General features: G+C 48.0%; 2 protein-coding genes across 2 annotated transcripts; both read left to right on the top strand.

The window, feature by feature from the left end:
* Positions 1-10,720: 10,720 nt before the first annotated feature.
* Positions 10,721-19,588, top strand: grhl3 (grainyhead-like transcription factor 3). Its single transcript, XM_076017910.1, has 15 exons — positions 10,721-10,902; positions 12,221-12,395; positions 12,494-12,561; positions 13,433-13,712; positions 13,801-14,040; positions 14,673-14,784; positions 14,895-14,989; positions 15,514-15,672; positions 15,792-15,861; positions 15,964-16,088; positions 17,021-17,046; positions 17,152-17,237; positions 17,333-17,418; positions 17,524-17,588; positions 18,767-19,588. Exons 1-15 carry the CDS (start codon positions 10,886-10,888, stop codon positions 18,882-18,884), a joined length of 1,722 nt encoding a protein of 573 aa, XP_075874025.1. The 5' UTR covers positions 10,721-10,885; the 3' UTR covers positions 18,885-19,588.
* A 289-nt stretch (positions 19,589-19,877) lies between these two features.
* On the top strand, positions 19,878-24,895 carry cldn23l (claudin 23-like). The gene is made up of 3 exons (XM_076017906.1): positions 19,878-20,403; positions 22,952-22,996; positions 23,115-24,895. The coding sequence occupies exon 3, from the start codon at positions 23,261-23,263 to the stop codon at positions 24,026-24,028; it is 768 nt and encodes a 255-aa protein (XP_075874021.1). The 5' UTR covers positions 19,878-20,403; positions 22,952-22,996; positions 23,115-23,260; the 3' UTR covers positions 24,029-24,895.
* The last annotated feature ends 425 nt before the right edge of the window (positions 24,896-25,320 follow it).

Below are 25,320 nucleotides of genomic sequence, written 5' to 3'. Positions count from 1 at the left end.
TTGTCTTTCGAGGCCTTTAAGGTGTGTGGGGGGTGGCAAGAGCTCAGCTCCGTCTGAAATCTGAGTCAGGAGAGAAGGGAACAAAAGCCAGTGTTTAATTTTCTTTTTTCTTTTTCCCTCCCCACCTCCCCATGTTGTCTTTGGTTGTTCCTTCATATTTTCAGCACCCTGCAATCACGACATCTTGTTAGCTTTAGGTTCAGGTTAAACTTGTTGCAGGAGGTGACAACTCCCTCCTTTCCTTCCTCCCTCCTTCTCCCCGCGCCGTCCCAACTCCTCCATTCACGCTTCTGCGCCAATTTGCATTTTTTTCTTCACCTCCTCGTCTTTTAAATGGGTGACAAGCGGCATTTGTCTTGAAGGCACGACCGTCTCCTCCATTCACTCGGTTCTCTCCCCCCCCCCACCCCCCAAACCTTTTTGTCTCTGGCAGGTGGATTCCTTTTTCTAAAGGAGAGACCTGCGCCTCACAATGGCAGGTGCACGGCTGTCGGATATGACTCAGAAAGGCTGTTTAGAGCCCAACCAGCGCCCCAGGTTTGATCATAAAAGCATATCTTAGCATATCATCAATTGCATGCTGAGAGACTGTCAGCTGGCCAACCAAGTTGCATAAAGGAATACTTTCAGTATAATCCTCATGTCATGCTGGATACCATAATTATTTTAGATTTTCTTTTTCTATGTATTTCTATCTGTTTTTCTCTGTCCGTAAGAAATGATTATCAAATTAGCTGTTTATTTGAAAGATCCCCCAATATTCACGAGTTCCGATATTACGTGGGCGGTTGCAAAATAACTCGTTCGATTCGACTTGTTTCCCTCTTTGAAGAAGTCGCCACGTTCCAGGACTCACTTTGAATGTGTCTGGCAGCGGTGGTTGCTGCATATTTTCTAACGGATGAATGGAATGAAAAATCTCCTTTCAAACACACGGCGTGTGAAGGCTGCTACTTAAAGGTTGTCGGGTGTGACACATGGCTCAGTGATTAAAGGGCAGAGGGGTCTGTCTGCATAGGTTTGATTTATTTTCTTATTTCATTTTAAAGAATTTCTCTCTCTCTTTAATTTTGCCACTTGATAAGAAAAAAACGCTCACGTGTTTTAAAATTGTCTTCCAGCAAAAAAAAAAAAATCTCTTGCAGCACATTTTACTTTGAAAAAACATTGGCAAACTTGCGTTTTATATTCGGCAACTGGATTTACGCTTGCAAATATTAAAACAATAGGATTTTTAAAAGGCTGATTTTGCACAGTGAAATATTTTTAAGTTTTTTTGCCCACAAAGACACATTTTTAAATGAGCGCTTGTGTGACTTATTAAGAGGCAAAAACATTAATTAATCCCTGGAGGGGGCGCCCAGGCAGGGGAGCCGGGAGGTCACAGGTCACATCGATGGTGCAAGAAAAACGTGACTCAGCGCTGCACCAATGGGCCTGGGCCGGGACGCGCCCTGCAGCCGCACCGCCAGCACCGCAACGCTGCGATTGTTCCGGAGGATTGAGGAGAAACGGAGTGCGTGGTTCCTCTAAACCTTGGACGAGCTCAGACATGTAGACTGAAACTGGGCGCGAGGCGGTGAAAGGAAAAGGGAGGGAGAGGGAATGAGAATTACATTATGGCGAAGTATCGCAGGTGAAAGTGGAAACTTTTTCTTCCCTTCTCCCCTCCGATCGATTTTTGCCTCCGAAAGTCTCGTTTTTAACTTTTGAATTGTGGGGTACGTAATCACAAATAAATCAAACGTCCTCAATTTGCTAGTTTATCGATTTATTGTTTTAACTTGCAGCTCCACACATGATAAAAAAAAATATTTTTTAAAAACACAGAATGATGCACATGATACAACAGAGACAACACAGTAAATGTGGGGCAGCGAATTAGCGTGTTGTGCAGGACAAAATAAACAGGAGGGCGAGAGAGAGAAAAAAAAAAAGGTTTCAGTGTGAGTGTTTCATCACTGAGCCTGAGAGGTGGTCTGGGCATGTTCCCTGCTCTATTTGGGATAATGAGGCAACCCATCCTGGAAAGGTCTCCTCCTCCACTATCCCACGGGAATATTGCCGCTCATCCATAGAGCGAGAGGGCAGGCAGGGGAGGGAAGGAGTGATGGGGCTGCCGAGAGACGCCTGTGTTTATCGTTTGGCGTTATCGAGCCTCCGCTCCTCCGCCGATGCACTCACCATCTTCATCAACATCTTCATCTTCATCATCACTTCCACCAAACGTGCATGCATCCCGAAAGCTCATTCAGCTTCGATCTTTGTGTGTGTGCGCGCGCGCGCGTGTGTGTGTGTGTGTGTGTGTGTGTGTGTGTGTGTGTGTGTGTGTGTGTGAATGAATTACTGTATTATTGTGTCGTGTGCAAATAGGATCTTTCGGGATTATAAGACACCACAAAAAGCGTCATAAATTATAACATTCACTTCCTGTAGGTGACGCCACAATTCCCCGTAGGTTAACACATAAATAGAGGAGTAAATAAAATAAAAGAACAACGGACTTGATGTCTCAGCTAAATGGACTTTTTGTTCTCTTGGCCCAGGCTCTTTCTCTAATTATTCGACAAGGGCGAACACCTTGTCATCAAAAAAAAAAAACATTTTAGTGTGTCTGCATCATTCAGCCACATCAAATCAACAGTTTTACAACTACTTACAAAGGGCAATAAAACACAAAGTGGAACTCATTCTCAACATCGATGTTGCGCAGTCTTTCTTCCGTGTGTGTGTATGCAAAGTGACAATCGCGCGGGTCGCACTCGAAAGCAACATGAGCCGCATTGTATCGGCTGCGAACTCTTGCCGCCCCGCGTTTAATGTTACCGCCTGCATAAGATGCCAAACTCCGGGGTTTTTTTTTTTAAACTCCAAGGCGTCGCGGGCCCCGAGGGTTTAGCGGCGGCGGCGGTTGTCGTCTCAGCATCTCACAGCGTCGACCAAAAACACAGGCACGCTGTGTGTTTACCGCCTCTGAGAGTTCGAATGTCGTGTGAAGTCACACACGAGCAGAGGTGGGAAGTAACAAAGTGCAAATACTTCGTTAAGTTAATCTTTCAGCTGTCTGTACTGCTGCTGTACTGTATTTCTTTTCCCACTTATGGTACAAATCTTAACTTTCTACTCCTCACATTAGAAAAACGTGCTTGTTATTTTTGTGTTACAAGAGATTAAAAGATACGTAACAATTCTTTAAAAAGTAATTAATTTATTACTATTGTTATAAACTATAACTCTACTACTGTCTTAGCTTGAAGTGGAGCAATTTGAACTTAGCTCTTCTCAGCTAAATATGAAATACATTTGAGAGGGAGATTCTATTAAAGCACCTCTGCTTATTAACAAATGTATTGTTTCAATAATAAAATATATATATATTTCTTGGGAATATTTCAGAACCATTACTCTCTTACTTTTACTCAAGTAAAGGAGTTGAATGAGCGCTTTTACCTTTACAGCATTTACAGTATCCGTACTTTACTTAAGTATAGAACGTGAATACCTTTCGCACCTCTGGCTTTACAACTGAATTCTGAATTCCCCTTGTTCCCCTTGTTCCTTCTGAACATTTCACTGCTGCACAGTTCCGGTAGCTCCGCGTTGCTCCAGCATGCACCAAGAGTGCTGTGTGCACAAGAAGTAGGTCAGCTCTGCGTACACTGACGGGAATATCTAAGCAAGAAAAAAGCGAGAAGGCATCTGAAAAAAGGAGTGTTTTTTTTTTTCTCGTTGGCAGGCAGCCAAGGTTCTACAGTCTGCTGTGTCAGTGCCAGGGCCTGTTACGAGTCGTTAAATCGTGACAAAGTGACACTGAAAGTATGATTTTAAAGTTTGGAAACCAATATTGGGTGTCTGGGAGAAGACGAGGCTAATTTAGCTTAGCGTGACGTCTGGTGGGCCTCGAGCTGATGGAGATGCTCCTGTAAGAATTGCTGTTGTTGCATCAGCTTCAACGGCAGGAAGCTCAGCGGCGAGTTCACGTACAAAACGTCTTGAGGTGAGCGGGTGCAGACACCCTCGTCACCCCGCCATACTGTTTTTCTCTGTTGGGCCGTGATGAACAAAAAAAAACAAAACAATTGTTGGCAGCGCACGTGTCACATTTATGCAGACGATCAGGTTCCGAGGCCGTTGTTGATTCTAGCCGGCAGAGCACTGAGCGTCTCGGCAGTCACTCCGAAGTGCACCTGTGACGACGGGGGTGGTGGGTAGGGGGCGTTGAGGGGTGCAAACATCCTGCACATGCTGCACGCTGCAGGATTAACAAAGTGGACCAAAAAATAAAAACAAACCCAGAAATGAAAAAAAATAGCAGGAAGTGATGAGTCACCGCGGACAAATCCAGTTCCTTCGAGTCAGAGAATCCGACAATTTTTTCTTGCCAATTTTCCCTCCACAACGGAGAAAGACAAATCACCGACGCGTTGTTGTTGTTTTTTAACCGTTTGCCTTTAGTATCCGAGGGCTGTGTTTTGTCTCCAAACATCCGAGGAATGTCCCGTCAGGTCAGAGTGCAGTGAGACGCTTCTCTTTGTAGTTTGCGTGCTTGCTGCTGAGTGGAATGTCCCCCAGAGGACAAACAGCAGAGCGCAGTTCAGGCCCACCTGCGGCCTGAGGAAACTTGGATGAAACCTGTTATGGAGATTACGCACCTTAATACCCACTCCCCGTTCGGGTGGGACTGCAGCTTATGCATCATAAAGTGGAATTGCGACGGGTCAGTGTTGCTTAATGCTTATTTTTGTTTGTTTTAAAAAAAAAAAAAAAAAAAGAAAAAAAAAAGCAAATTCGTGCATTGCACCGTGGGTTGACGACTGCCGCTGCAGGGGCCTCGTGCGCGTTCACAGAGAAAAATTTCGTTCGGTGCACAATTTCAGCGTGCAGCAGCGTCTGTGTCACAATTTTTCTTTCAGTTCCGAAAGGTTGAGCAGCTCCCAGGCATAAGTAGAAGAAGACGAAGAAGAAGAAGAAGAAGAAAAGAGGATGGCATGCGAGAGAGAAATGACAGAGGGATGATTCTTTACAAGCCAGTGACAACAAACTTCTGCAGCTCATGATGCAGAGCTGTCGCTGCGCAAACACCAGCGCAGAAGAACAAAAAGAGGGAAACGGATTCATTTCGCTCCGAGACGTGCGATAAGATCTCGGCGGAGCCTCCCCCGCGGATATCTGCGGCTTCGGTGGCGAGAACGCTACCAGGAAGTGTTAGGCCAGTGTAAATATAAATCAGAGTTTGTTTTCCTTACAAATTCAAAAATGGAAAAACACAGATGGAGCGCTCTTCGTTCTGGCACGTCAAAAGCTCCGCTAGTTTTGGAAGACGAGGTCCCAGATCATGTAGCTTTTGTGCTAAATACTTGTTGTGATACTCATACAAATACTCACGTTCGTGCACTCAGCGCAGTCTCTGAGTCTAAGCTATTATCGTGATTTATGCATTGGTGGCCTCTGACGTTTGGCAAAAACCCACATATAGCCCGGGGAGTGGAGCGCAACAGCGGCATTGTTGAGCAACGCGGCCTCCTCTGCAGATATGCAGTAGCTGGACATCTGTAAAAAAAAAAAAAAAAAAGAAGAAAGAAAGAAAAAGAAAGAAAGAAATGAAATGGAAATCTGGAATCTGGAAATCTTTTGAAGGTGCGACGTTTCTCTCAACATCTCGCACCTTCCTTCCCTCCTGCCCCTGCGTCTTATCTCAGTCCACCATCAATTTTACCCTCACATGCTGATACCCAAACCCCCCCCCCCCCCCCCAGCCCCCGCCTCCCCCGCACCCCAATCCCTCACTCTGGAGTTTCTGGGAGTGGCTGCTGCTAGCTGGCTGGCTGGCTGCTGTGGGGAAGGGGGTGGGGGCAGGAGGGGATTCATACAGGGGTGGTGGTGGTGGTGGTGGGGGGGGGGGGGGTGCAGAGAGTCTTCCCAGACTGGTGGAGCCTCCGCTAGCCCAGGCCAAACAAGGGTGACAGCAGCAGGATCCTGCTGAAAGGCTTCCGTCCATTCAGCAGGGGTCAAAGAAATCGTGCAAACACAATCGTGACTTCGGCCAGCCAGTGGACTCACAAGCAGGCGCGCCGCTCTTTTGGAAGGGGACGCTGGAGTGTCCAAACAAAGGTGCCTTCCAGCGTGTTTGGCGTCCATCTGGATGAGAACTGATGTCTCAGAGACGTCCTGCGTTTGTGAGCTCGTTGATGACGTGAGCAGCGGCACCGAGTGATGAATGAATGAGAAGCAGCGCTGGAGCACAGAGACCAAAGCTGATTTTTTTTGTTTGTTTTTATTGAAAAAGAATATAAAATACCTCCAGTCGGAGAGTCACATTTTTTTGTTAAGAATATACATGAATGCCCACATAGATACAGTATACCCACGCAACATATACACAGCATATACATACATACTTACATACATACATACATACATACATACATACATACATACATACATGTAAAAACTTCATTCATAAAAAAGCAATCTGAATACAACAAAAAAAAGTTAAATTAAGTTTAATGAAATTAACAAATTAAAGCCCCTACTCGTGTCTGACACATAATATTGGTTACTTATACATTAAAGTACAACTTACAGGTGGGCAAAACCTCTAGGTTTGGGAACTAAGAAATAAAGGGATGCATGTTTTAGAAAGAACATGGTGTCTTGAAGCCACCAGGAGATGGAAGGATATTTAGTAGACTTCCAATGCAACAATAATGGGAATGTCTTGCTAGCAATCAGCTCTGCTCTTAAAAAAAAAAAAAAACAACACAAAAAAAGAGAATTTTGATGAGGGGGTAAAGTGCGTCTGATTTCTCTACCCTTATTTACCGAGCGAACCTCGCCGAGACAAGCGGATGGAAAAATTCCACCTTTCCTCCAGATGATGAGTCAGTTTGAAGCGTTGCGTGGCCGAGGCGAGGCCCTGATGCCTTTTGTCACCATGAGGCCGAGAGATAATTGTGGATGTGGCGCTGGGAATCAAGTGTGGCAGAAAGGAAGTAAAAGCAACATTGAGTAACATCCTGTGTTGTGCAGGAGGCACCGATGCGACACAAACCAACCACCAGCGTTGCGGCTTTCTGCTCTATCACAATTCCCTCTGCGTCCCCCCCCCGCCCCGATGTGCATCCTGGTCCTACTGGGGCCGCTTGATGGAGGGAGGAGCGCAAACAAACAGAAAAGGCTTTTCTGCAGATCTTGGCTGTAACCAGCGGTTCTGTGAATTCCTGTTTCCTTTCTATGGTCTGCCGACCGCTCCGATCTCTGCCCCCCCGACTTCAACCAGGCATTTTGCTGCACATAGCCGCCATCTTTTAAGGTCGACGCGGTCAGGGAGGCCTCGGGACGAAAAAAAATCCCAGCCGTCGGAACTGAATGCTGTACCTAATAAAGTGGCCGGCACGAACGCAACCTTTCAATTCCCTCCTGTCAGGCTCTTTCACAACGCAGGCGAGCGTGTGAGAAATCCAAAGAGTTGTCTGGAGAAGAGCAGCGAGGGGGGGGGGGGGGGGGGGGGGGATGAGGAGAGGGGCGAGGGTTGTGCAGCTCAATGCGAAACATACCTCGGCTTTACGGTAACAGGTGCAATCCTCTGCGAGAGGGGGGAAAAAAAGAGAAGGTAAAGAGCAGCGATGCCTCGGGCGGCTCATAAGCTCGCTCAGCCCTCAAAACAAATTCCTCCATGACAAACCAGGAGTGAGGGCAGATTGTGCAGATTACAGACAGTGCGGCTGATTGGAGAGATTGCGGCGTAGGAGTCAAAAGGGTCCGATCCCGTTTTCATTAGTTTCTACAAGCCGCCGTCGAGATCTGCAAGATCTTTCTGCTCTGGGTTCGGGGGAATGAGCGAGGGGTGAGAGTTTTTGCGCTCAGTCGATCACGACCGGGGTGAGGGGGCGGGGGGAGGAAGGAGGAGGAAGAGGAGGAGGAGGAAAAGTCAGCGAAGAAGAAGAAGAAGACACGCAAGCGGGAGACAAGAGCAATAGAAAGACACAGAGGGAGGAGAACGGTGATGAGAGACGCTCTTCACAGCAGCAGCGGTGCGTGGAGCAAGAGTCTGTTTGGCCACCTTGCATGGGTGCACACACACACACACACACACACACACACACACACACACACACACATACGTACGCAGTCCAAAGCGGACTGTGTAGGTTTTCGGTTTCCTTCCCTCGGTGGGTGAGTTTCACGGCACCAAAGGCAGTCGTTTGAACATCTTGTGACATCCATCCATTCACCCTCCCTCCCTCCCTCTCTCCCCCCCTCCACTTCCTGGTAGTTTCTGCTCAAGTCACAGGTTTCAGCGCCGACGTTTCCCAGAAGGGCTGGGGGGGCGGGGGGAGGGAGGGTTGCGCAACGCAGCTCATTTCCATGTCCTGTAAACGTGCATCGGTAAATTTGCAAGTACAGACTTCCAGCAACTGCACTGATTTATTATGGTGGACTTTTTCATGATACTATCAATGTTGCAGATGCTTTGTATCATGAAAAAAAAACTCCTGTGGTGGGATATTTATTGTTTTTGATGAATTTTTTATAAACTTGTTTCAAAAAGGCAACATAATTATTTGTCCATTGTTTATCTGGTCTATTAGTGTCTGTGGTGCTGTCTTAGTAAAAAAGAAAAAAAGAAAAAGGAAAAGAAAAGAAAAGACAGATTTTAAAAACATAATGTAAAACAAAAAGAGAATAAATAAATACGCAACTAAGTAAATAGATGAACCTGAAACTTACGAATGCACGAATAATAATATGAAAATAAATTCCTATATTTAATAAATATATTTAAATCCATATATTAAAACGAGTCTTGTTTTTTCCCTATGCACTTTCACTTATACGTGGTAATGTTATAACCCTACAAAGAAAGCTAAGTTAAAAAAAAAAAAAAAAGGCAGGAAGTGCTCAGCATCAGCGCTAGATGGATTTTCTCCAGCATCTGATAGAGAAAATATAGGATGGATTGGTTGAGAGCAGGAAGGTTTCTTAAAGCCTAACGGCAGCAGGTCTGTCATTGTGTGACATTCATTATTTTCCTTCTTAATAAGCCATCTTCTGAAGAGCACTGACGACGTGGCCCTCAGTGCAATTACTTTAATTAGTTTAAATTGTGGTCTTGAACTTTCAGTAGGTGTGTGTGTCTGTCTGTCTGTGTGTGTGTGGGCAGAAAGCACAGCACGCACCCATGTCGTGTTGTGCCACACCAGATTCCCTCAGGTGGCACTCTCAAAAGGTGCACTATAGGTGCGTACACACACACACGCACACACACACACACACACACACACACACACAAAGTGTCCTCACAGTGTACGCAAGTGAGCAGCAGTATGTGGGTGGAAGATAACATCCCTGAAGGAAACAAAGAGGACATTTCGAGCTGCACATTGTGAGTGTGTGTGTGTGTGTGTGTGTGTGTGTGTGTGTGTGCGCGCGCGTGTGTGTTTGTGTGTTTGTAGATTACTGTGAAGTCACTGTGACAGTCAACATTTCCTTTTACCCTCAATATGAGCTCTTCTTCTCTTACAGAGCTTATTGGTCTTGAAAAAAAAAGTCAAATATTCATTAATTACTTAAAATAGATAATAACATTTATCAAGTACCTTGGATGAAAACCTTAAACCCTGAATGTGTATTAATTATTAATTATTAATTATTTTTTTATTATTATTATTATTATTATTATTATTATTATTATTATTATTATTATTATTATTATCAATAATATTAATATTTTGTAGCAGCTGTACCAACCTTTTTAATATATATATTTATATATTATAACATATAATAACATATATATGCTCAAGATTACTCAACAGTTATGATGTAACAGTTATATATTACATAAAACTGTTGGAATATTTTTTTTTTTTTCCCCCATTGGGCTGCAACATCAAAACCGTTTGATAATGCAACTCCATCAAAATAAAACTTGTAAGAATAATGCTCAAGAGTTTTAAAATGAACTGAAGCTATGCTGCATGTAAAGAAGGGTAACTGCTATTAATTTCATTTTGACAAGACAGTTGTTTTCATTTGAAAAGTACATTTTAAAGCACAAGCAAAACAGCGGTTGCCTTTCCTGAAGTTTTTTTTTTTTGTTGCATTTTTGCAGGAGTTAAAATTAATGTTTAAATGAAAGAAAAATAAAACAGGACACAAACGAAACTCAGAACACACTGAGACAGAACATTCCACATGTAAGAAAAAAGTATTTTGTGTTCTGCAACTTTATGTGTTTTTTTAATCTCATATTTTTTAAATCCTGAACTTTGTCCTGAAAAGCACTTCCGATGGTTTTGGACCACAGTAACTAAACCGTCACTATTTGCATTGATGATCCCCAGATCAGAAAAGAACCAAAAACCCTCCGCATGTGGCGGAAACAAGGCGGGTTTGTAGAGTGCAAAATGATACTGAAAACACATTAGCATATTAAAGCCCAGTCCTGGGCCATTAGCAAACCCCTTCACACCTGCGAGATTCCTGGATCTCGCTCTTTTATCCGCTCGCCTCAGTCAGATTCCAGCGCTGCTGCCTGGGATTGTCTTGCAAAGTGCTCGCCCTCATTGCGCATGCCAGCCCGGTTTCTCTCTGGCCGGGGAAGAGTTAATGACTCCTACACCTGTCCTATCAGACACCTGTTCCAGCCCTCTCAGCCAATCAGGGCGCGCCGGGAATCTTGGCCCGTGTGAAATAAATGTGGGGCTGCGTCAGAGGGAATCACAAAACAACACTCGCCGGCGTGTGTCACTGTCTTCTCCTCACTGCCAGACTGATACACAGCGGAGAGAAAAGAAAAAAAAAAAAGCGGGGAATAGAACATTTGGACGGAAAGGATTTGGAAATTAAAGGAAGCTTATCCCATCTGACCAGGACTGGAGACATGACCAAAGAGACTGAGTAAGTTACTTTTTTAAGGCTTTTTCAACTTTATCTTTGCCTTTAGTCACAACTTTAAAAGAAAAAAAAAAATACACGGCTTTGGGTTTCATTGAAAAAGTTTCCAGTCAGGGCTGGAAACAGGAACGCCAGCCCGCCTTCCCCCTGACATGCAATGAGACCCCCATGTGAAAGGTCCCTGCTTTACGGAAGGGGTGTTCCGCCAGGGAAATCGATATGGATGCTTTTAACAAACACACATGCACAGAGCTGGCTTCCCGTGCTGGTGTCTCGCCCGTGCACGTCGCCATTGTCGCTAACCTGAGGGCCGCCGAGCACAAAAGGGGACTTTGGAAAGGAGGATCTCCTCAGACAGGGGCTTCGGGGAGCTGGTGGGGGGCTGCGGGGGGTTAAGTGACAGCGTGTAATGCCTTGAATTACATAAGAGTGAAACCCTAGACGTGAGCAGCGTGCACCCCTCCTGCCCTGTCTGTGTGTTTTGTACTTTTTTGTTTGGGTTTTTGGGAGGAGGGGGATCTGGGAGCCGCTGATGGAGCTGTTTGCCCCGACAGGTGCATCTTCAACAGGTGTTTGGCTTCTGAAGGAGGCAACTTAGCAAGAGTTCCACAGTTAAAAGTATTGATTTTTTTTTCGCTTCTGATGCTTCCATTCTGACTTAATCTCCGCGAGAACAATCTCGGGTTCCTCCCCGAGCCGTGGCTACCGTTGACGAGCGCGCACGTCTCGCCTTGCCGTCGGCAGCTCATTGAATCACCTGTTGATCCTCAGTCACTAACTCAACTGCAGCTCCCGACCAAACTCCAAAGGAGGGCTTAATCCTGATCCCGGTGGGAGGGCAGGCGGGATACTTGTAGTCCGATGTCACCGCAAACAAACCAACAAACAAAACCCCGCTACTTAGAAATCCCCCCTCTTCCCCCTCCCCACCACCATAGTAAGCGAAGCTTGTGTAAGTGAAACCTGCCCTGTCATCTCTCAGATCTGCGCAAATAAGACAGTTTATACAAGATTCTGAAATGGTGTGTTTTGTGCGTGCGGGAGAGAGAGTGTGTTTGTTTGGGTGGCGGTATTAGTGGGTGGCCCTCAATGCTTCTGAAGGCCATTAGTCAGCTCTTGCGGTTTCTGTAATGTGTGGAAACCTGCCTCGCTGTGGGGCAGGAACGAGCTGAGAAAAAACTCCCGCCGGCTGTTTTACCCTCATCAAACACTTGCGAGATCTCGCTTGGGACACTTTTTGATCTTTAGGCCTCGTAATTCTGTCTATCTAATCAGTCGCCCGCTGCCTTTTTTTTTTCCCCCCCTCCTCCCCCCTCCGCAGGACTCTGGGACTGGTCTTTCAGAGTGAGAACTTCAACTACAACCGTTTCGGTAACCACCTCATGGACACCTGGCACTACATGGAAGGCCCCGTGCCCGAGCAGAACCACTCCAAGCCCAGACTCCACCCGGGCGAGGACCTGACAGCCCTGACCATGCTGTACGAGCAGTGCAAGGTAAGATGACGCCAAGGGAGCGTGCGGAAATAAAATAATAATTGCAATGATGTCACGCTTCAGAGTTGAGCTCACGATCCGTCATTATCGTTTCCCAGAGCCAAAAGGAACAGAAGTCCGCCGCCGTCGCTTGCAACCGCGCCGGCAGCACCTGCAAAGCCGAGAGGTGAGCGCCCCGATCCGACTGTGTATTGGAAGTAGCTGCTGTACAACTGCTCACATGCGCCAGGAAGGCTATACGTCAGTCTCCCTTTGTGTGGAAATGTCAAATCAATGCTCCTGTTCAAAGAACCATTAGGCCTGCCGCTTTTTCTTTTTTGATTTTGTTTTCTTTTTTTTTTTTTTTCCAATCCCACCCACCTTTTTCCCAGCGAAAATCTATTTAAGAGAGTTCATAAAAAAAAAAAAAAAAAAGGGCTTGGGGGAGGTCATAAACAGGTGAGGTGGGTAATCCGCAAGTCAAACACACTCAGAGGGATTATTGTCTGCCTCTCCATCCATCTCTCCGCTCTCTCCATCATCACCGCCGCCGCCGCCGCCGTGCGGAGAGTTTCCCAACAGGCCTGCCTCCATCCCCTAACCCCCCCGCCCCCCCCCCCAACCCGGGGCTGGTAAGCGGCTGAGAAATGGCCATTGTTTTTTCGGGGGGGAGCCGCAGTGTTGTTCCCTCAAACATTTCAATCGGAGAAACTCAAACACGAGGAGAAAAAAAGAGGCTGGATTAAGGGACAAACAGAACCCACCCAGACACAAACCTGTGCCAGATTTCCTCCCCCAGCCACTGTTCAGTAGCCGTGTGAGAGTTTGTTTTCTGATTTTCTTTTTTTTTTCTGTTAAATTCACACGAGGCGCTTCAGCTGACTTGCATGTGTTTGAACAAACAGTGAGTCGTGTTACTGTTAGTCATCGTGCTGTTTGTTTGTTGATGGCTTTCACGCCTGGGTGGAGCCTCATAGACTCATGCTGACCTCTGCGTGTAATTAATTGGATTTATTTATTTTATTTTTCTTTGTCCCTCCCCCCCCCCACCCAACCAGGACTCCGGTCAACGTCGACTTCACCCCCCAGGATACCAACATCAACGCCAACGTCATGAAGATCCTCAGCGAGAACCTTCCCCTCGGCCACCCACAGGAGGTCCTGGGCTCCAAGCAGAACAGCCCGCTGCCCATCTCAGCCCCGAACCCGTCGGACACGTACGCCACCCTGACCAGCGTCGCCGCCGACAATTACGACAAGCAGGACCTCAACATCATCTTCGACTCCCTGCTGCAGAAGTGGCCCGAGTCCAGTTCTTTCCCTGACCCAAATCCTGAGGTGTGTTTCGTGTCGTTAATAAGAGAGAGAGACAATATTCCAGACGGGGTCCAGTCTTTTCTAAACAAATCGCCTTGTGTGTCTCCAGACGCTCCCCTATAGCGATCCCTTCCAGGAAGATCACTCCAGTCCGGTCTACTCCGGTTCCTACGCCGGCTCCCCAGCTGAGAGGTTCAGGAACGAGTTCCAGTTTTCCCTGGGAGCTCCTCTGGCTTCCCCTTACAAGGCCAACGAGCTGCCGACGGTCTACCTGAACAAGGGCCAGTTCTACCCCATCACTCTCCACGGAGTGGACAGCAGCATTTGCCCCAACATCAGCAAAGTCAAGGTAAGGCTGAAATTAAGGGAGGAAATGTTTTGAATTTTTGGTTCAAATCGTGTGAGGGGTGGGGGGAGGGGGGGGGGGGGGGGGATCTTCCAACTTTGCCATTAGGGATTTTTTTGTTTCATTTTAAGGCTAACCCAAATACTTAAGTTGTTTGCGTGCAACCAAAGCAGCCCTTCCCAGAGATCAGTCCCTCCCATGAAGTCAGCTAAGAAAAGACTGACTAATTCCAAGCTGACACCCTGCACACTGGGCCGCCGTTACAACGACAGTGTCCTGCCCAGTGTAATTTATTCCTTTACAGTGGCGAAACAAGGCCAGAGTGCAAGGGGGAAGAAAAAATGAGGAGGCGGGAGGGTGGCGGTGACGGCGTTTCGCAGGGACACACAACGGGTGACAACCCCTGTCTTTGTCGAGCAAATCGGCTGGCAGGAATATACACAAACGCACGCCTAGCCGGGGCAAATAAGTGATGACAACGCGAGGAGAAAAGAGGGATTTGGAGTGACAAATGAAACGTGCCCGTGCTCAGAGCAGCGCTCTCGGAAAGCCGAGGGCCCGTTGAAAGAATCGGCGTCTAATCCTCTTGCCCTTATTGTTCCGTGTGTGTTCATCCTCCGGTCCCGCCACCACAGACAGTCGTGATGGCTGTGTTCGAGAACGACAAGAGTCCAGAGACGCAACTCCGCTTCTGGAATCACTGGCATGCGCGCCAGCCCACTGTGAGGCAGAGGGTCATTGACATCGGTATGTCGGAGAACACACGCATTCAAGGAGTCGCCACTGACTATCCAGTGTGTGATTTGAAAAAAAAAAAAAATCTCATCATTTTTTTTCTTCTTCTTCTTCTTTTGAAGCTGACTACAAAGAAGTGTTCACCGGCATCAGCAACATAGAGGAAGTTGCCTTCAACGCGCTCTCCTTTGTTTGGAACCCTACTGAAGAGGCCAAGGTAAGCACATCATCATCATCATCATCATCTTCATCGCCCAAGGACACTTTTGGGTACTTTTTTATTTCCTCTTTCCCTCATTTTCTCTCGCCGTGCCGCTCCTCTCGAGAGCACAGAAGGAAGAAGGGGAAGGTTTTTAAAAGAAAAGACAGGAGAGGTAGAGGTGGGAGGTAGAGAAGAGAAGGAGCGGCCGGGGAGGGAGGAGAAGGAATCCCAGAAATGTGTTTAGCCCCGAGGCGCCTGTCACCATGGCAGGAGCCAGACTGCCACGCTCTACTAGTGTGGCTCCGAGGCGTCGAGGTGGGGCCACCAAACCTGCTGCAGGTGCAGGGGGACGGGGGAGTTGGGGGTGTGTGTGGTTGTGGGAATTATCATCTGGCAAAATCTGGTTGGTCACAGTGAGGTCTTAGATTGGAGGGTAGACGAAAGAGTCTTGAAGCAAAGTGTAAAAAGGTACAAATGAGACCCAGGAGTGTGAAATCCTTGGCGCCCTCCCCCCCCCTGAACGTCTCCCGCTCTTTCAGGTTTACATCGGCATCAACTCCCTGAGCACAGACTTCTCCTCCCAGAAGGGCGTGAAGGGCCTGCCGCTCAACATCCAGATCGACACGTACGACTTCAGCTCGGGCAACAATCAGCTGCTCCACCGAGCGGCGTGCCAGGTCAAGATCTTCTGCGATAAGGTGAGGCTCTTGTTTTGGCTCTGCGGTCAGCAAAAAAGAACAGACAAACACGCAAACATGTGAGACATGTGAGACACGACGGACGTTCTCGTTGTAACCGCGCGGTCGCTCGTCCTCAGGGTGCCGAGAGGAAGATGCGCGACGAGGAGAGGAAGAGGAGCAAGAGGAGGGGGAAGAACGACACAGCCGGTGAGCGGGCGGCGATGGGCGGCGATGGGCGACGACCTCGGCTGCCCGATTTGCGCACATGACTCTGTTCTGACTCCACTTTCTCAACTGTGTTTTTCGCAGCCAACAAGTCCGTGGTGAGCAGCTCCATGGGCAGCGAGTTCACCTTCTTCCAAACCCTGGAGGACCACGTCACCCTGCCGGTCCTCTTCATCCCCGAGACGCACCTCTCCAGCCTGCAGCGCGTGGTGAGCTCCCCACCCACACCTCCATTACTTTGGGCTGCGTCGCCTCTCACCTCTCCGCTCCTCCTCCACCTCCCTCCGTCCTGACTTCACTCCCTGCAGGCACGAGAGAGGCAGGGTGGGAAAAGGGGGGGGGGGGGGGCGGAAAAAAAAATCGGTGGGAAAGTATGTAGCGGGGAAGAGGTGGGCTGGGGAGGAGGGCGAGGATATTGTGTCAGCCGAGCGAGGCAGAAGAAGATCAGATGAGCTAATTGGAGTCGAAACCGGGCGCGCGTACAAGCCGCTGCAGCTACCGGCGCTGGTGTTTAAGCCATGGGGGCTTGGGAGGGGAAAGAAAATATCAAAATAACACACACACACACCTGGAGTAAACGGCGTGCACTCACCTGAGTGGTACAGTACACGCCAGCCCTCATTGCCAAGTAATTTACACACACACACACACACACACTTGGAGAAAGAGTGAGGCGAGGGCTCCTGTTCAGACAGGCCAGTTTTCCCACGCCGCGCTGACACGAATGAGAAAGTGCCTGCGAGTGGCAACACCCCCACCCCTGCACCCACCTCCCACCCCCTGTAAACATTAAGCAAACCCAAAGACCAAAAAAGAAAAAAAAGAAAAAAATCTGATGCATAAATGGAACAAAAGGCAGCGGACAGTTTGATTGGTCAGCGCGATACCTTATCACCAGCCGCTGTCTGTGCGAGAGGTTATGGGAAACGCAGTCTCGAAGCCACAATGATAAAATTCCATCTTTGTCGGATGGCCGCTGCACGCAGACAGTGACGAGTGGGTGGAGGTGGAGGTGGAGGTGTTGGGTGGGCGGGGGGGTGGGGGGGTGGTAGCGGCTTTATACAAGGGTTGTTTTTCTTTTCTTCAGCGCAGGGTTTTAATCAGATCTTTCCTCTTCTGTCTGTCCTGTCTGTTTCTCCAGACCCATCCCATGGACGACCTCGAAAGGTAAGAGCAACAACCCAGACCACGTTTCAAACAATGGCAACCGGTTGCTTCATCGGCGACACGGAGGAGCTTGCTGGTTTCTAATGTGAGCCTTTGTCCTTCCAGGAATTCCATGAAGAGGATGTACCAGGACCGAGAGCAGAGTTGCTCTCCTCCGAGCAAGCAGACCCGCCGGGAAGACCCGCAAAGAAGTGAGAACATGCGCTAATACACATCCGCAAACTCTTAGTACTCCAGGCTGGAAACTCTTTGGTAAAACTTCTCTTCCCCTGCGCCTCCTCACTAGTCCTGATGTACGTGAGAACCGGCACCGAGGAGGTGTTCGACGCGCTCATGCTCAACTCGCCGACGCTGTCGGGCCTTCGAGACGCCGTGAGTAACGCTCCCGCAAAGCCGTTCCCCGTGGAAGATTTTTCACGCTGGCACTTTTCACATTTCCTCCTTGACTCATGTTCCCTCTCTGGTTGTTCCCTTCAGGTTTCAGAAAAATACGGCATGCCCAAAGACACCATCGGGAAGATCTACAAAAAATGCAAGAGAGGGTGAGTCGCTTCTCCTTGAGGGAGCCCAGTTGGATTCTGGGGGAATTTGTCTGAGTAGAGAACACGCTCATGAATCCATGGCTCAGTTTGTTGGCCCTGATCGAGCAGCCCTTCAGGGAAGCTCAGGTTGACAGACTGGATGGGTCGGTTATGGAATGCGTTAATTGTGGCTCCGTCAAGACAGGCGGCTGCGGGAGGATGGAAAGATTTCAAAAGTCCAGCAGATGCGTCACTGAAGAAGAGTTTTTTTTGTGTTTTGTTTTTTTTACAACCCTGTCTCCTCGGAAGATCGGGGGAGTTGTTTTTTCTTTTTTAGTAGTAGTGAAAAAGATTTACGGCGCCAGATAACCCAGATTGCTGTTGAGCAGGTGGCTGTCTGAAAGAATCCATGTTACGTGTGCTTGTCACCAAATCAAAACAACTCCCCGCACCTTCCTTCCAAGAATTTGAATTTGGATTTATTTGCTGCGTGGCTAAAAATACAAAACCCGCCGCACAACGCTCAATGAGTTACTCTTGGCGCCACTTGTCGGCTAACAACAAAATATCTCCCGATAACCGAATATTAGCCAAGAGAGCTGAGAAAGTGATTCAAGAGCTGGTTGGTTGGTTCCTCAGTAGAGTGCCACTATAACTCGGAGAGCAGGCGTAAACGAGAGCTCTGACAGCGACTGAAAAAACCTCAAGGCCATTTTGCCAGCAGCCATCACTGGAGGGGGTGCAGCTAAGCTAACAGGTTGGGTTACATTCTCCAAGCGGTTCCCTCCCTCCTTTCCTCCCTCTTTGGCTTTTGTCTTCAATCAACCCTGTCCCTGCAGGCAAGAACGCATGAGCCCCGTGGTTAGCTCGGTCATTAAATCCTTAGTGACTCAAAGATTATTGTGCGAAGGGAGGAGAGCGACCTCACTTTACTTCCTGGACCAATCAAAGGTGATCGAGGGGCTGCAATTAGCTCTCACCCCCAGCAGGGGGACGAGAAGCAGATTGGCCAGAATTCATTTGTTCGCTGATGACGGCGGCCTGTGAAATGCTAAAATTATAGAATTGTTTAAAGTTTAGCGAAAGCTCCCCAATTCCTAGCAAGCATGTGTGATCGTTGTGACCTCATTAGGCTGGCTAGTTTGCTTTCCTGCGACACTTCAGCTCCATTTCTGACAGTCTGCCTTTCCTCTCTCCAGGATCCTCGTCAACATGGACGACAACATCGTGGAACACTACACCAACCAGTCGGCTTTCCTGGTGGAGATGTCCGAGACACCCACCGGCCACCTGCAGGTCACTCTCGTTGAAGTATGAGGCCACTGAAGGACAGAAAAGCAAACAGCTGCCAGTTTGAAAATAGACATTCAGTTTCTTAGCTTTGTAAATACCAATAGCCTTGGTTTGTTTTTTTGCTTTATTGAATTTTATATTGTAAAGCATAAAAATACCAACTGTGTATATATTTTGTAAATAGTCTTAAATATGACAGTGTTTTATTAACTAGCCATGTGCTATTCTCAAGCTTTCAATGTGCCAGTCATTTCGGCTCCAGGAAATCGCAGTTCTTAATCTCCCATAACAATTTTTTTTTTTTTTTTTTGTTTTACCTTTTGGCTGTGCTTTTGTTTTGTTTTGGGTTTTTTTTACCACCTTAAGTGTCATCCAGTAAGTTCCTGCTAGTTTCACCACTAAAATGGCCCCAAGCTGTGTTAAATTCATCAATGGGAAAAAAAAAAAAAGTCAGACATTTCCACCCAGAAAACCCACACTGGATTAAGTATTGGCCCTTTTTTGTTTGTTTTTTTGTGTTGTTTTTTCACCCAAAGCAAAAGCATTTCCCTACTGTGTGTGTGTGCATGTGTGTGTGAGTAAGATTTTTTTTCTCGCTTTGTGTGTTACGCATCATTTCAACACAAACCTATGACCCCGTAATATTTCACTGCATATGGTCGTAGCTGTATTAGCATATCTTGCCTTCCCTTTTTTTTTCTAAGAAAATAAAGAAAATTCAGAATAAACTTCTGTGTCGTGGCCAATTGTGGATGTTTCGTGATCAACTGGAGGCGGGAAGCACGAGAGCTGGTTGGGGGGGCTGATTTCCCAATCAGCGTGCGCGGCTATGATTAGCCTGTTGGGGTGACGCTTTGGAGAAACTATCGTGTGCCTGTGTGCCGTTTGCCCGAGAGAGGCTTGGCTTTGTTTTGTTTTTTTGGCATCCATTAGTTGGTGTGGGTGCATGAATATGCAAAACAAAGGTCTCATTTGTGCGGCCTGGAATTAAATGAAAAAACGAAAACAAACACAACTACACTAACAAATGGCTTGCATGGGAAAAAGCCTCGCGCTTTTCCCTATTTGGTGACTCCGGCAGGGAAAAAGCGGGCAGCCACTGTGTCCTAGACATAACACAGACATCCTTCAGCGAGTCAAACACACACACACACAGAAAGAGAGAGAGGGGGAGAGAGTGAGGGAGAGAAGTGGCAGAGAGGCAAGCAGACAGAGCGAAGGGAGAGAGAGGGAGGGAGAGAGAGGGGACAGACAGGAGGACAAACAGAGACACTGGAGGGAGCAAAGTGGGAAGCGGCAGGTGCGGAGAGAACTCACTCACTCACTCACTCACTCACTCACTTGGGCAAGCAGGCAGCAGGCAGGCAGGGTGGTGGTGGTGGTGCATGGATGGATGGGACGAGGAGGGAGAGAGGCGGTGAATAATGAAGAGGTTGGCCGCAGCGTCGGCTGCCGCCGAGCCAAACATGTTGCCGCCATTCAGACGAGGACTGGAGGAGGGGTGAGGTGGAGGTGGAGAGGAGCAGACGAGCCCCCCTGCATGGTGAGTGATTTCACGGACATGCATGCATGTCCCCCCTCGTGTGCGAGGCGACCATGTGTGTGTGTGTGTTTGGAGGGGTGGGGATGAGGGTGTATTAATAACCATCGTGCAGCAGCAGCAGCAGCAGCAGCAGCAGCAGCAGCAGCAGCAGCAGCAGCAGCAGCAGCAGCAGCAGCAGCGGCTGCATCACTTCCATGCATGCAGCCGCTTTGATGTTGTGCCTCTGCAGATGTTTCCGTGCACGCTCCTGTTGTCTGCATCTCGGCGAGCAGAGAGAGAGAGAGTGAAAGAGAAAGAAGATAGAGAGAGAGACAAAAAAAAACAAAACACTACGATTGGAATCTCTCAGCCTCAACCTGTAAGCTCTCATGAATGTGGAACTGATGGTGCACTGACAAGGGGGGATTTATTTTTTTTCCTCACCATCATCATCGTCGTCATTATTATTATTACGCCACCGACTGCAGTTAAGTCTATATTTACCGTCAGCGGAGTCATAAACATCCCTGACAGCCCAGCAGGAAACCTTGCCCCGCCTTTAATTATCATGCTGGCACTTCATTCAAGACACTTGATGAAAGACGTCGTACAGCCGCATCTGTATAATGTAGAGCTGAAGCAGTGCAGTCACATGGCTTTGTTCGATAAATGCATTCGTCGTGATCATACATTCTGTTCTGGGGGTGTCAGCTTGATTCAAGGCTTTTGCTTGTTGTTCATCTAAAAGGCTTTCAATTGAAACACAGTCGCTTTCAAGAGATTTCAAGAGAAAAGATCACAGCCTTATATTATTAGTTGCAGTGACTAACACTAGCAGTGGGCAGCCACTTTTTTTCCCCCCTTAATATTGGTGTTTTGCAGTAGTCGACCCAGTTGGTTGAAGGTATAAAAAAAAAAAAAAAAAGACAATAAAATGACTCACGCCGGTTATATTTCAAACTGAGTGCGAACGCGTGAAAGAGGACAATGTGTCATTCCACAAATGATGTCATTGTCATATTTTTAACACGAGGTGAGAACGTCCTGGTAACAGGGCAGGAACATGTAATTACATGTAATTATCATGTTCACACATATAATTTTTCTGTACACTCGATGTACAGCAAGAAAAAAAACACGACACACACGCATTTAATATTATGGAAAGATATTGTGTTTACAAAAACAAGTGTGTCTATTTTGACTCTAATCATTCCAGCGGCCCAGGTCGTTGTTACTGTAACTTAACTGTCCTGCTGCCCTCATAAAACAAAATTGTCAATTTTAAAATGTTTATGAAAAGTCCCTTAAAAAAATAAAATAAAAAACCTCTCCAGACATCGCAGCGTCTAATGTCTGAATCTGCTGAATTTGATCTTTCATAATGTCATTTTGCCAGACAAAACTCTTTCTTGTTCAGTCCAAAACTCACCATCCTTCTGACTAACTAACTTACACTATCTAATCCTAATAGTTCTCAAGTTAAAGGGGAGGGGTGGGTGGGGGGGGGGGGGGGGGGTTAAAGGAGGCATTACATCACCACAAGATTCAAACTGACATCCTTTTAGACTGATGACAACGCGGCCGCAAGAATAAATTGATATCTGCAGACGAGATGGAAAGAGGCGACTCGATTCATTTCGACAGCGAAGAACAAAGAACAAAGGCCGAACAAAGACGACGCTCATCCTGAGAGCATCTGTGGCCGGCAACCTAATGAGGCGGCGCGTCGCCTCACCTCCTGATGAGCGACCACCGTCGCCACCTGTGCCTCCGTGTGTGCGTGCGACGCGCGTGTCAGCGCGTGTCTGCATGCGCAAGCACGTGCGCCAGGTGACTATTGATAGGTGGCTGCTGCTCTGAGACGCTCGCACGCATTTTTTTTTTTTTTTTTTTGTGTGTGGTGATTGCCGCCCGCTTCAACAACCAACCGACCTCGTTCCTCCCACCGGCCGTCTCCTCTCCTCTCCTCTCCTCTCCTCTCCTCTCCTCCCCTCTCCTCTCCTCTCCTCTCCTCCCCTCTCCTCTCCGGAGACGGATGTGTTCTGCATTCAGACGCAGGAATTACCGAGCGGCCGAGTTCTCCCAAGGTCACGGCTGGCCATCGGTCGCTGCGAAAAACAGAGAGCGAGGAGAGAAAGACACGCAGGGGCGGAGAGAGGAGTCAAACACTGCCGTGAGGGGTGAACAAAGCCTCGTGCACGTGCACATGCACGGCCCAACGCTGAGACTGGCCATGTTATGGTCTCCTATGGCAACAGACGGTCATCGACCAATCAGCCTTCCAACCAATCAGACAATCAATCTATTTTTAAAAAAGACCATTTTGCAACATTTATTTTAGAGGTTTTTTTTTAAATAATAATTGACTCATAGTACTTGTAATTGCATTAATTCTTAATTATTATATTTCCTGCATTGAAGCACTTTTACATTTCTGAAATCTAAAGAGCAATATAAATAAAAATGTATTCTTATCCTTACTCTTCTTGTTCTCCAACCGCCACTCCAACCTGACGTGCATGATTCTTCTGGGGTCTCTAAACGAATCTCTCCCGTTCAACTGCAGGTGATCTGAGCGAGCACTAAAGATAGAAGCCCCGGCGATCCACAGGTAAACTGATCCTCTGCTGCTGCTACTGCTGCTGCTGCTGCTGCTGCTGCTGCGGATCAATGTCGCTATTGGACTGTTTTTCACAGTTTTCTTGTGTCTGGCGTCTTGTCCCTTTCAGATCCTGCGAGGGAATCCCGCCCCACAGAGATGTGATCCCGTCCTGTAGCGTCAGCACCTTCCTTGTTATTCAGCTTTGCTATTTTCCCCGTGTTTAAAACCAAAACGAACGACGCGCCTCGAGCGCGTCCAGCGGCGGCGCCCACGATGCACATGCCCGCCTCCATGGTGATGGGCATCGTCTTCGCGCCCCTGGGACTGGTCCTGCTCTTCACCGCCGCCATCACCCCGCAGTGGCGGGAGGGCAGGGCGCAGCTGGGCCTGTCGGGGCCGGGCTCCCTCCTCCTGCGGCTGGGGGTGAAAGGTCACGCCGCCCGGCCCGGCCCGGCCGAGGCGCTGCTGCTGCTGCGCTCCGACGGGCTGTGGGAGAGCTGCCTGCAGGTGGAGCACTCGGAGCTGAAGCAGTGCTGGCCCGTGGCCGGCCCGTACCGCAGGGACGCCAGGGTGCGGCTGGCGCAGGGCCTGGTCCTCACCTCCCTGTTCCTGTGCGGCACGGGCATCGTGCTGGCCTGCATCGGCGTCCGCTGCTGGACCGACGTCCCCCTGAGGGGCGTGGCGGCCACCGGGGGGCTCCTGGTGGTGGCGTCGGGGCTGCTGAGCCTGGCCGCGCTGGGGATCTACACCCACAACCTGCAGGCGCTGGGCGGGACGGCGCCGCAACACGGGGTCAACGACAACAACAGCAGCAACCCCAAGTTCCCGCAGCTGAGCCTGCGCCCGGCCGGCTCGCTCTACTTCGGCTGGCTGGGCTCGTGCCTGCAGCTGCTGGGCGGTGGAGCCCTGCTGCTCAGCTTCAAGAGGCCCAGGTGCCCCACGTGCCCGTCCTGCCCGGAGCTGCCCGCCTGCCCCGTGTGTCACTCGTGTTCTGAGATTACCCAGAAGTCGGAGACGGATGTGTACGAAGTCAGCTGCTAGGACGTGGGTGGGCAAACTACGGCCCCGGGGGCCATATGTGGCCCGTTAAGGTTTCAATCTGGCCCACCGAACTTGAAGGAATTATATTAATAGTACAAAAGTCATAAAATGGCTGTATTACATCCATTTTTTCAGTGCTCTAAAAGTCATTTCGATAAAGAGCGAAATTCCGCGGGGCTTCAAAGACACTGATTTTGTTGTAACTTTGCTTTGGGTCATTTTCTATTGGCATTAAAGCACGCTTTCTACATATCACATGATTTTTTTTTTTTCCTCCAATGAGGTGGCTCACCAAAACACTCCATCCATTTGCTCCTGCTCCAGCCACCTCTGTCCAATCTTACAAACCATCGTGGCCCCACTAGTCAAAAAGTTTGCCCAGCCCTGTGCTAGAATGTAAACAACACTCCAAAAAAACAAAACAAAAAAAAAAAAACCCACACACTCACACAAAAACAGCACCCAGAACTCATCAGCACACAGATCTGCCAAATTATGTATGTACATACATTAAGAAATATATATAGGTCAGTTCATAAGTGACTGCGATGAATGGACTCCAATGACAGGCTGGGACTGTGATGGATGTATTTGCCTACTTGGCACAGACTGAAAACAGATTGTGTGTGTGTGTGTGTGTGTGTGTGTGTGTGTGTGTGTGTGTGTGTGTGTGTGGAGGGGGGGTGACAAAGATAAGGCGCGACGAATGAACAGTGAGAATGCTGTAGTTCCTGCTGCCTTTAGCTGCGACATGTCTGGAGTGCGTCTCTGTGTTGTGTTTTGCACTGAAGAGCCATGCTGCTTGTGTACTGTTAGCCAGAAAACGTCCGAGCAAAACTGTGACATGTGAGTTTTATTGTGGAAAAACAGTTCTTACAGCTATTCGGTTACTGTGAGCTCTTCAAATACAAAGCTCGTTACTGGTTATTGTATAAGATTTAAAGGTCCCATATTTTACAATATTTTCAAGTCTTTGTTCTTCATCCAGCGCAGCAGATTAGTTTTTGGTTTTTGTACTTAGAAAAAAGGACAACAATCTCCATGGTGCGGCATATTTAGCCCTCTGTTTACAGCCTCCACCAAAATGGTGTGATTTACTTTTTTGCTAATGCTCTATTGGACCTTCAACATGTTTGGAAGATGACACAGCTGGACTGAGGTTGTTGTCACTAAACCGAGAGAGATATCGGTGCCATTTGTGACATCACATCAGGCTGCTTTTCCAGTTTGTTTTAGGATCAAAGTGAGGCTAATGAAATGAACGACGTGACACTTATTTCATATTCTTTTTT

Source organism: Nelusetta ayraudi, unplaced genomic scaffold (assembly GCF_046127955.1).
Source record: "Nelusetta ayraudi isolate G7.1 ecotype Tasmania unplaced genomic scaffold, CSIRO-AGI_Nayr_v1 ptg000007l, whole genome shotgun sequence".
NCBI classification, from domain to species: domain Eukaryota; kingdom Metazoa; phylum Chordata; class Actinopteri; order Tetraodontiformes; family Monacanthidae; genus Nelusetta; species Nelusetta ayraudi.
This window is presented reverse-complemented; position numbering and strand designations above follow the sequence as displayed.